This window comes from Manis javanica, chromosome 2, assembly GCF_040802235.1.
Source record: "Manis javanica isolate MJ-LG chromosome 2, MJ_LKY, whole genome shotgun sequence".
Taxonomy (NCBI): Eukaryota; Metazoa; Chordata; class Mammalia; order Pholidota; family Manidae; genus Manis; species Manis javanica.
Window position 1 is genome coordinate 47,234,812 of NC_133157.1, and position 12,667 is coordinate 47,247,478.

The 12,667-nt window shown below is 37.8% G+C and overlaps 1 protein-coding gene across 7 annotated transcripts in view; it reads right to left on the bottom strand.

The window, feature by feature from the left end:
* Positions 1-12,667, bottom strand: part of FOCAD (focadhesin) — a 347,741-nt gene that overhangs the window by 16,845 nt on the left and 318,229 nt on the right. For all 7 annotated transcript variants that reach the window (XR_012127690.1, XR_012127692.1, XR_012127691.1 and 4 more), the window contains one exon: positions 1,626-1,754. Coding sequence is in view for 4 of the 7 variants with exons in the window: in XM_073228431.1 (XP_073084532.1) it covers positions 1,626-1,754 (129 nt within the window). In the remaining 3 variants the exon portion in view is untranslated. The remainder of the gene's footprint in view (positions 1-1,625; positions 1,755-12,667) is intronic.

Genomic DNA, 12,667 nt, shown 5'->3' on the forward strand with positions numbered 1-12,667 from the left:
TCTTTTTTCTGAGGACTTTTACTAAAAGGTAAACATTTTCAATATAGTACACAAACGCAGGAACGGGCAGGAGAACATATTTTTCAAATGAAATCTCTGGAAACACAGTATGGTGACATCATATCTTACACAGGGATTAGATTCAAATGAAAGCATTTAAGTGAAAAATTGCTTATTTTTCACAATCATCTTTGCTTATTCCTTAAACTAAAAACAAATTATAGTACAGTACAAATTTTTCTGTATATATTAAGCAAGCACCCTACTGTAAATAATGGAGCACTCATGGCAAATACACACACAGCACTGTTAAAATTGTTCTCCCTCCCTTTTTTTTGGAGGTGGGCACAAGTATATGAAGTCAAACTTGCATATGCTAGCTCCATAAAGGAGGCTGTGGTGTACGTTCCCTCTGTCTCTCACCACAAAGTATCCGTGGTAAACAGAATTATGGCCCCCAAAGATGTCTACATCCTAAACCCTTGAACCTGTGACTATGTTACCTTGCATGGCAAAGGGACTTTGCAGATGTGACTAAGGCTAAGGACCTTGAGAAGAGGAAATTATCTAGGATTATTAAAATGGTCCCATTAATCACATGAATCCTTATATGCAGCAAATCTTTCCTGGCTGCAGAGAACTATCAGGAAGACAGTGTCAGAAGGTCTCAGCACCTCTGTTACTTGCTTCAAAGATGGAGAAAGGGAGCCAAAAGCCAAGGAATGTGAGCAGCCTTTAGAAGCTGGAGAAGAGAAGGAAATGGATTCTTCCTGCTTTAGTCTCCTTGGGCAGCAATAACACCACTGCAGACTGGGTGGTTCATAAACAGCAATGTATTCCTCACAGTTCTGGAGGCTGCAAGTCCAAGATCAGGTACCAGCACGGCTGGGTTCTGGTGAGAATCCTTTTCTGGGTTGCAGACTGCTGACCTCTTGCTATGTCCTTGCATGGAGGGAGGGACGAGGGAGCTCTTGGGCCTCTTTCATAAGGGCACAAAGCTCATTCATGAGGCTCCACCCTCATGACCTAGTTTCCTCCCAAAGGCCCCACCCCCTGGCCCCACCACATTGGGGGCTAGGACTTTGACGGATGAACCTGGGGGGACATTCGGACCTGAGCGCTCCCTTAGGGTATCCAGGAAGGAATGTTGCTGTGCCAGTGCACTGATCTTAGCCCGGTGAGAACCAGGTTGCATGTCGTGCTCTACAGAACTATGGGACAATAATTCGTGTGCTTTCAGACACTAAGTCGTTGCTCAAGCATTGGCAGAAAACTAACGCAGCAGCCTGGGAGTACTCCTGAAGCCTGGGGCTCTGGAAATGCAGTTTGATGACCACCAGTCCAGGCTTTCTGAGACCTGTACATACACCCAGTGTTGTGCACAGCTCGGTCAGGTATTGTTTGATGAATCCCTCTGGTCTGTGTCTTCAGGCCTCCTTCTCCCCTCTCTCAGCTATTTATAAAGTGACTCCGTGAAAGTGACCCAGCTGTCCCACCCAAGAAGACAAAGCTCAAGATGTCAAAGGTCTAGCAAGTTACTGCGAGTCATGACACAGAATCTATTTTTCTCTTCAGGTCACATCCTAAAAGCAGAGTCTGAAAACCCAGAAACACTTAATATTTACCGAAGTTGAGCCTCATAAGTGGAGAGAGGAGCGCAGCCCAGTTCACAGGGGGGTACTGGTAGCTTTCTCCAACAGCTGCTATGGGCTTCGTCACGACTTTGAGAAGCGAAGGAGGCACAGATTCAGGACCTGCAGCGGGAAGGAAAAGAATAATGAAACACCTCAATAACATCATGATAGTGGAAAATGCATATTTCTCCTTCCAATTTTAAAGGATTTGGTGTCACATCTTTAACTGCAGTCAATCCTTCAATTCTGTGCTCTTATCTCAACCGTATTTGTTCAAAACCATGCTCGCTCTGTTATTTTCTCTCTTAAATGCCTCTAGTATCTCCCTCTTGTCTGAATAGGAATATTCCACATTGCCACTTAACTGTCTCCTACACTGTCTCCTGTCTTTTCATCCAGCTTTCTAAACAGAGTAATTATCTTTAAGAAGATAAAAACAGCTAATATTTCCTAACTCATTCTATAAGACAGCACTACACTAATACCAAAATGAAAGACATAACAAGCAACCTAGAGACCATGAACATAGAAAATTAATAATTAAAAAATATTAATATCTAAAAATATTAATAATACAGATAACAATGTATAGAATATTAATAAATAATTTAGATAAGAATTATATAAAAGATTATACACCATGACCAAGTGGGATTTATCCCACGTATGAATGGCTGGTTCAACATTTGAATATCATTTAATATAATCTATCACAACATTAAACTAAAGAAGAAAAATCACATTGATTGATTTTTCTAAATCAAAAGTTGCTAAAATCCAACACCAATTCATGATATAAATTCTCAGTAAACCTAAAACAGGGAGCTTCATCAACCTAATAAAGAATATCTACAAAAATCCTACAGCTAACATCATACTTAGGGGTGAAAAATTAGGAGTAGAGTCTATTCCCTTAGATTTCTGGGAAACATGAGAATCTCTGCAATAAATATCTTAACTTTTGAGTCAGTTGAAGTGACACAGCTTTCTAATAAAGTGTCACTATTCTCTAATAAAAAGCACTCTAACATAATTGCTGTCTAGCTATTGGACCCAGCACTCCATTTAAACTGCCCCTACAAAAATTTTAATTGCTATGCAAATGCCAAATTAAAGGGAATTTTTTTTTCAATCCTTCCATACTTTTCCATCCAAAGCTGTATCGTGCTCTCATTCTTGAAGTAAATGTTTTTCTAAACTTCTATTGTTTTTCCTCTTCTGAGTCTCACTGCCTGAGTTCATTTACTCTCACAGTTGCACACACTACTGTAAGACTACTGTATGACCAGTAAACTCATACTTCTAATTCAGGCCTCTCTCTTATGTTTTAGACTATTATGTCCAACCAGAGTGGTTTCAAAAATCAGCATGTTTTCTTAGACTAGCCACCACCTAACCTACCTCCTTACCTTTGCCTCTGCCATCTCAGGAAAGTAAAATCAGTGGTGTGCCTTCCAGTGATGTTTTTCTCCCTGCCAACACATACTTTTTTGCTTTTTGAAAATGTTAAAAGCTCAAGGCACATGCCATTCTTTTGTGTTGTATTACCAGCAACTGAAGCTTTATTTCTATTTCATCTTGAGATGTAATGCTAGGAGTGCAAGAAATACTACCAGGAAGTAAAAACTGCTTTACAATAAGAATTTTGACAAAAAAGTAAACATATTCATAAACACATTCCTTTTTTAAATATAAAAATTGTTTTATTTGGTGTTTATTAAAAATAGAATTAAGTATACCACCCCTGACATTGAAAATAAATCACAGAAATATGACAGTAACTGGTGCCTTGTAAGAGACAAACAACACATTTAAGGTCTCAGTAATACTAACCAATTTTCTATTTATTTATTTATTTTGGTATCATTAATATACCATTACATGAGCAATTATGGTTACTAGACTCCCCCCATTATCATGTTCCCACCACATTACCCATTACAGCCACTGTCCATCAGCATAGTAAGATGCTATAGAGTCACTACTCGTCTTCTCTGTTATACTGCCTTCCCCATGCCCCTTTCCCCCAACAATGTGTGTGCTAATCATAATGCCTATTATTATCCTTCTCCCTCCCTTCCCACCCATCTTCCCCAGTCCCTTTCCCTTTGGCAACTGTTAGTTCATTCTTGGGTTCTGTGAGTCTGCTGCTGTTTCATTTTCTGCTTTGTTCTTATGCTCTACAGATGAATCACATCATTTGGTACTTGTCTTTCTCCACCTGGCTTATTTCACTGAACATAATACCATCTAGCCCCATCCATGTTGATGCAAATGGTAGGATTTGTTTTCTTCTTATGTCTGAATAATATTCCATTGTGTATATGTACCACATCTTCTTTATCTATTCATCTACTGATGGACACTTAGGTTGCTTCCATTTCTTGGCTATTGTAAATAGTGCTGTGATAAACATAGGGGTGCATCTGTCTTTTTCAAACTGGGCTGCTGCATTCTTAGGGTAAATTCCTAGGGGTGGAATTCCTGGGTCAAATGGTATTTCTATTTTGAGTTTTTTGAGGAACCTCCATACTGCTTTCCACAATGGTTGAACTAATTTACATTCCCACCAGCAGTGTAGAGAGTTCCCCTTTTTCCACATCCTCACCCACATTTGTAGTTATTTGTCTTTTGGATGTTGGCCATCCTAACTGGTGTGAGGTGATATCTCATTGTGGTTTTAATTTGCATTCCTCTGATGATTAGTGATGTGGAGCATCTTTTCATGTGCCTGTTGGTCATCTGAATTTCTTCTTTGGAGAAGTGTCTGTTCAGATCCTCTGCCCATTTTTTAATTGGCTTATTTGCTTTTTTGTTTGTTGAGGTGCGTGGCTCTTTATATATTTTCGATATGAACCCCTTACCGGATATGTCATTTATGAATATTTTCTCCCATACTGTAGGATGTCTTTTTGTTCTACTGATGGTGTCCTTTGCTGTACAGAAGCATTTTAGTTTGATGTAGTCCCATGTGTTCATTTTTGCTTTTGTTTCCCTTGCTTGGGGAGATACGTTCATGAAGAAGTTGCTCATGTTTATGTAACATGCTCCTTCTTTCAACCATTAATTGAGTATCTATCAGGCACCAGGCACTGTTCAACCAGTGGAGACAGTGTTGAACCAGACAGAATAGGTCCTTATACTCACAGAGCTTATATTCTACTGAGAGGACAGTCAAGGAAAAATTAGGTGATAAAAATGCAAATAATGTTATAAGAATTAACTGGTTGGCTATTTACGTAACTCTGTACTGATCACACACATACGTGGCAACCAGCCTTATACAATGTTGGTTACGAATTGGAGTCTTTCATTTCACAGACAAAAGTTAAGCTGCTTGTTTGTGGTCCTTTTGGTTCATTATTTATGGAAATGGCCTGATGAACTGGCAGACAGTAAATATCTATGCATAGAATTACTTTTCTATTTGGGTCATGAAATAATTCTGTATTGAAAAACTTCCATTTATAAGCATATTTTTATTAAAAAACTTTCTCAGATCAAGTGTTTTCAAAATTATGTAAGATTTATTACAGGTTCTTTTAAAGAATTCACTACAGAAATCTTGTGGTTTCCAGAAAATTGAGGGAAATCAGGAAAGCCATTCAACCTGTTTCCTAACACCAGGACCAGTGGAAATATGACATTTTACAGATGTTTTATTGCTTAGATATTGAGCTCTCCCTTGACAGGGCACAGAACTTTTACCAATAACTACATTTTACTATGTACTTTACATGTTGCCCCCATACTCTTTAGAACTGACCTGATATACAAGCAGGTGTCAGAAACAAGGAGAATTTGTAAATGGAGCATAGGGTTGAAAATCAAGTATGTGCTATAATGCAATAAATCTTCCACTTCTAAAAGGGCAGAGAATCAGTACCGAGCAGCTTAACTAGCAGATTTTCCACCATATTTGCAAGTAACAAATTCTGACACTAACTGCAATGAAAGGAATTACAGTAACTGTTAGGAATGGAGAAAATACTTGGCAGCTCCATGTATTTGGGGGGAGGCACGGAAAGAGAGTGAGTTCCAAAATGGGAGAACAGAGTCAGTTCCTTCTCCAGAGATCTTCCACAATGGACACAAGAATCCAAATCTAGGCAATGGGAATGGTCAGGTCCCTTAATATACTGCTTTATCTTTCATACAAGGGCCTTAGATAAAAAGAAATACTGGAATTCTTTATAGACAATGGATTTGGAACTGAGAAGGCCTACAAGTACTTGTTAAAAGGATCCAGATGTTTTAAAATCTGGATACAAAGTTGCTTTAAATCTCTCATCCACTTGACAGCCTCAAAAGAACCCTGGTATAAATGGCATATCCGAACAAAATGCATTACAACAGGACCCATTATCACACATACTTTGGCTACACAGAGGATCAGATTTCACTGCCGTAATGCACATGCGTAATTGTTACAGTAAAAGTCTGGTAACAAGCAGGTGAACAGCCAGTGGTGTATGTATTCCCTATCACCAGCACTTCATTTGCAGAGTGTGGACATGACTTTACTTTCTCCTTCTTCAGTGTTGTTTAGAAGCAACTTAGCTTAGAATTATCCAGCACATATATAGGCTTAAAGCTGCAGATCAACAAATATTTGAAAACTACTACATGCCGAGTACTCTTTTCTAAGCATTTAGGATAAAATAGATTTTTTCCTGCCTTTGAGGAAATTACACTGTAATGGGAAAGAGAGACTTTAAAACAAAGACCCATAAAGATTTAGGCAAATAATTACATATATGTAAAGTTCTATGGAAAACATGTAAGAAAGTATCCCATAAGAAATCTACTCTGACATATCCAGGAATCCTCCCTCTTCTCTCACTGAGGAAAGGATGTTTAAACCAGGATAGAAAGGATGAGCAGTCTTTTTCCAGACAAAGTTCTTTGAAAACACAGGTAGAAATAATTACAGCATGGCATATTTGTGAGGACTAAGAGATGCTTAGCCTCCTGCCAGAAACCATTCTATAATCAAGACAGCTGTTGAATACAGTTGATGATTCTGATGTTAGGTATTAAGAGTTGGTAGGACATTCTGTCTTAAGACCAAGTACCTCAGAGTTATCAGAAACAAAACATCCCTGGGCCCCTTAGCACCCAGAAGGCAGCCAAGCAGGGTGGCTGTGGCCCAGTGGGGACACAAGATTGTTTACATACAGGGGGACTCAGCAAATCATTGAGAATAATGGGTGCCAGGTTTCCTACCATCAGAGAAGAAAGTTACAAATGTGAAAAGAGGGAAAGGTAGGATGAATCCCATGGGGCTAAACTAGACTTGGAGATACTGGTGTGAACTTAGGTTTTCAGTATATATATATAGATAGCTAGACACAGAAGTAGGTATAGATGAGGGAGAGAGAGAGAGAGAGAGAGAGAGAGAGAGAGAGAGAGAGAGAGAGAGAGAGAGAGAGAGAGAGAGAGACTGTGTGTAGTTTTAACTATGTCCACCAAAAAGAAAGGCCTGGGAGAGTGATTACCCGAGTAGCAGGAGATAATTTGTACCTATGTCTTAGCTTCTTAGTATCATTCTCCACTAAAAGGAACCTGAGCGAGCTGGCTATTACAGGACTACACAACACAGGCCTGGAACATGCCCTTGTGCCACAAGAAGGGAAGTTCTCAAAGAATGATGGGGTTGTGTCAAAAGGACACAAGAGCCAACAGAAGGAGGAGCTTGCTGATCTTATCTGTAACAATTTGAGGATCAAAATAATGAATAATTATATATTATACAATAATGAATTGCATAATATACAGTTAACTAAAATTGGAATTGAGGGGTCCCCAGTAACAGAAAGAAAGGAATGAAGGCAGGGAGGGAGGAAGGGTGCAGGTCTTCCTTAGTAGAATGCCTACTAAAAAACATAGGTGGAATCATGCAATTTTAAGAATCACCTTCTGGCAGTGATCACAGGAACAGTTAATTTGGGCAAGAAAACATTACTGGATAATAAAACCAGTGGATGAAAGTAGGATGAAAATGGGATAGTCATAAAGTTTCAAAATTTCTCCACACAAAATATTTACTGATGATAAAGGGAAAATAAAAACTTTACAGTGGAGAAACCTGGGAGATACCCCCTTACCCCAGCAATCAGAAGTGGCATTTCTGGTGAAGGGACAGATGTGGTGTTCTGCCTGCTGGGAGCCAGTGGGAAGAGCAGAGCTCCCTTTTTGGGGTATTCCTGCCAAAGAGGACTGCCTGACTCACATGAGGAACTTACATGAGCCCCAAAGAGATGAGTGCTGCATAAAATAACTGGTTTCTCCTCTTAAAACATTTTATAAGTTCTACACAATGGTATAAAGGGCATATATCAAAGTGTGGGCAAAGGGTCTGTTTGTTTTTATACAGAGGATCAAAGCCTAATTTGGCTACCCAGAAAATGAACTAAGATACGATATGAAGAAGAACTTCCAACATCAGCACTCTCTGGAAGAGTCATACCAGAAGATGATCATCAAAAAACCTCAACAAAGATCCAGGTGATGCTGCAGTTGTAGCTGCATTCTTCCCACCGGTTCCTGGACTTGCCATTGGAATGAAGAAGGAGATATCTAAGCTGGCCTGTGCATACAGTAAAACAACAAATTTGACTGGATCTATACTGTTGGAACTCAACCAAGAATTAGGAGAAGTGCAAGTTGTAGTGCTCCAAAATCTTACGACTACAGACTATCTACTGTTAAAAGAACATATGGGATGTGAACAGTCCCCAGGAATGGGTTGTTTTAATTTGTCTCATTTCTCTCAGACTGTTCAAGTTCAGTTGGACAATATCCACCATATTATAGATAAGTTTTCACAAATGCCTAGGGTGCCTAACTGGTTTTCTTGGTTTCACTGGAGATGGCTGGTAATTATAGGTCTGCTTTGGTTATGTAACTGTATTCCTATTATGTTAATGTGTGTATGCAATTTAATTAGTAGTTTAAAACCTATACATGCTTAAGTTACTCTACAAGAAGATATGTCAAAGAAATAATCAATCTTCCCATGTTATCTTCCATCTGCTACTCCTATAGCTTTTCTTCTTCCTTCCTAATTACAACCCTTAAATAGAATTCGTGCCTCATATCGAATTTACCGAGTATCATAATTCTTCCAAGTGGTAAAGATACCTCAAGACAAATACTGGGCATAAAAGCCACAGGGCATAAATCTGCAAAGAAGTAAAAAGCTAAGCTTTTCAAACAATATTGCCTCTCTCTCACTTACCAACTTTACATTTCCCTGTATGGCCCCGGAAGATGCCTGGTTAGCCAGAGACGGGTAAGATTCCTCAAGGGAGGAACATCCTAAGACAGGCACAGTTGCAGGGGGGCCATCAGGTGAGAAATTGGGGATCAACAGAGGTGAGGCTTAGAACCTCACTCCCCCTGTTTTGAGAGAAATCTTCTGCATCCGTGGATGTTTTATTGCTCTTGTCTAGCTTGGATTAACACTTAGTCTACAGGCACACAGCTGATCATCTAAATTTGCTCTCTTACAGCACTAAACTATGTTTTCTACCTTTATCTTGCATCTACCTACCACTTCAGCATTTTATTAAAAATAATAATAATAAGGGAGAAATGTGGGATTCACATATAAATCAAGTATAAAAATCAAACGAATATTCATATTTGACCTGATTGTTTATAGTTCATAATATGTGATCAAAACTGAAAGTTTCTGTGATGACTGCCCTTGTACTGTTCACCATGTAAGAACTTATTCACTATGTAAGAACTTGTTCACCATGTAAGAACTTGTTCGTTATGCTTCAGAAGATTGGAGACTGACGAGAATTAGGCTTGGGGTGGATTAATGATTGTACATTGAGCATTGAGTCCCCTATACAGAATTTTATTGTTGTTAACAACCATTTGATCAATAAATATGAGAGATGCCCTCTCAAAAAAAAAGAAAAACATGTTGAAGCCATGAAAGACAAGAATGACTGAGGAACTGCACCAGATTGAAGGCGTCTGAAGAGATGTGACAAAAAAGTACTGTGTGAAATTCTGGATTAAATTCTTTTTCTGCTAAAGACAGCATTTGCACTGACAGTGAAACTTAAATAGGGTCTCTGGATGAAAGCAATACAGGAGTTCTATGGCTGTTTTCTCCTTTTTGTAATTTTTAAGTTATTTCAAAATAAAAAGAAAAGAGGTAAAATTTTTAAAAGAAACTGTCCAAAGTTTCACAAAAAAAACCTTTTCAAATAGTAAATACATGCAAAAATGTTCATTCCTTCTGGCAATTAAATGCAAATTAAAGCAATCTTAAGGTATCACTTTATACCTGTCAGGTTTTTGTAAGCACTGTTACATAAAGTGACCCATAAGCTCATAATCCTTACAAAACTCTATAAAGAAGATTCCATTATATCTTCACTTTACAGGAAACAGTTATGGCTTAGAGATGTAAGTGGCTTGCCTGAAGTTACACAGCAAGGAAGTAGGAGGGACTGACTCCCATGCGTGGAACAGCTATCACGCACCGCTTTGCATATTCACACAGCACAGAGACACTGAAATCTGGTACAATCCTTTTGAAGAGCAATCCTTTTGAATGAGGCCATGCTACCCCTGTAGTCACCAAATCTTCAGACTCTTGCCTATTAGTAAATTGTTGAGAATTTATCCTAAGGAAAGCTATATGCAGAAGAGAGGAAGCTACATAAAGATATTAGAAAAATTTTAAATAACCAACAGGGAAGTTATTAATTATGATTCACCTTGATGGAATATTTTATGTGTAAAAATTGTAACTATGGAGAATAAGGGCATATTTATAATACTAAGTTAAAAGATAAAAAGTATATGCATGCTTGGGAACATGTAAAACTTGTATAAGCGTAAAAGCAATGAATTAAAAAGTAAAATTCAAAAATGATAATAGCTGTTAGAGAATCATGGGATAATTGGTGACTTTTTTCCTTTCAAATATTTTCATTTATACCAAAAAATAGAAATTAAACACTCCCAAAATATATCCTATTAACACATGTCTAGGAAAATGATGCAGGAATTCTTTTCATACTTTCCCCCAAGCCTCTTTTGGAGGAGATGGGTGGTGATTTTGTCTATTTACACAAAGAAGTGTTAATTTTTAAAAACTGGACTACAAAATAATATAAATTGTATGACTCAATACAACATCACGCACACACATACCTAGGAGGATGAATATCAGAATATCTATTGTGGCTAACTACCATGCAGTGAGAGTACAGGGAGCTGTTTTTTTTCTCTATATCATTTTTGAACTTAGTGTTATACAAATGTATTCATTTCTAATCATATTCGTTAAAATAATTACATAAGTACACTATTACTAAATAAAATACTTTAACACAATCTTGGTAACATAATTTCATCAGAAAAACAGGACAGCTTTTTCATGTTTATTCTATATGTAGAATTCACTAATTCTGCTCCTTTGGCTAAACTTGTCAACAGTTATTATCTCATGTTAACAGTCCAAAAATGGTCATTTGAGAATATACCTACCTATGGCTTATGCATATTAAGCCCAATACTTACACATACACATCACTGACCAATGAATTCATATCAAGAAGGAAATACCATTTGTAATGACGTTATTACAAGGGTTTAAATACAGTTTCCTCAAATTATACTTCTTAGTGTGAATTTTAAAGCATACAGAACAATACAAGTTTAGAAAGTCACATTCCCTGAAACAGAACAGTAAGAAAAATAATCTTAAATTATTAGGTAAAAATACCTCACATTAATACCAAAAAGAAATTATTACTTTTATTAAGTACTTAGTGCATTTTAAATGGTTTATAAAAGAAGTAGATACAATCTTGAAATCTGAATATGCTATAAGGTTGAGGAAAAAATTAAGGATCAGAAGTCAGGAAAATGGATAAATGAATAGAAAAGAAGCAAAACCTAGTCAAAATTGAGCACTTAAGGGGAAAAAATAATTCCATGATAGAAGGAATTATATTATGAACAAATTTTAAGCCTAGCATAGTAAAAAAAATATACATAGGAATAGATAAAGACAATAAAAAGGTTAAGGAATAATACGCCTGCTAGAAGAAGGCTAGTACTAACAGGGAAGAAGAATGCTACGAATTATAGCAAAACCCAGTTATATTCAAAACTATTAATGGAAGCCTTTAAAAACTAGAAGGAATCTCATTTATATGGTACGGTTTTGAAACACAGGCCCGTATAAAAGAGTAAACACCTTGTGTGCTCTTTCACATGAGCATTCAACTGAGAAAAGCCTTAAGCATTAGAAAGCAGATTAATATATTCACCATCTCAGATCTGATTGGCTCAAGTTGAGATCATGATGTCCAATCTCAGGCTGGCGTAAGTGTGGATCAGGGATAACTCAACATATTTTTCTTCCTCTAATGAGTTATTACGTAGCATATAGACGCAATGAAGCCAGGCTACCCCTAAAGTTTTCTTTCTTCTGCCTATGCCCAGCGTGATTTTTATTCTCAAAAGCCACTTCTTCCTCAAAAGAGCTCACCAAAGTTGTCGTTCTTCCTATCAGCAGCCCCAATGGGTTCTGGTGAGTGACATCCAGACATTTAAACTCAAAAGCTGCTGCAGAAGGGAGTTATTAAAATTCAAATGAGCTGGGCATATTGAAGAAGAAAATACTCGTTGGCATGCACACCTCCGCGTTTGGCCATCCCATTTAGACCCATAGAGCAGGGTCTGGTTTTGTTTTTGTAAATGGGCTTCCGAGGCGGAGGTCAGCCTCCCACGGCCCCCACTCCTTTGGGGTCATAATTAGTAATGTGTAAAGGCTGAATAGATTTTACTCTGAGTCTAGTCAACAAACCTGACAATAGGCAGACCTCTCCCACAACCTGAAAATGGCAAAAATCTGATTGGTAATATGGCTTTCTTTAATAGTTCATTTATCTACTGCAACATAACTTTTTTTAGCAAGATTGCACACAACATCACTGATGCCAGTTCCACCTGACTTTTCAGTTGTAGGGCAGAACATTCCCTGTTATGCCATG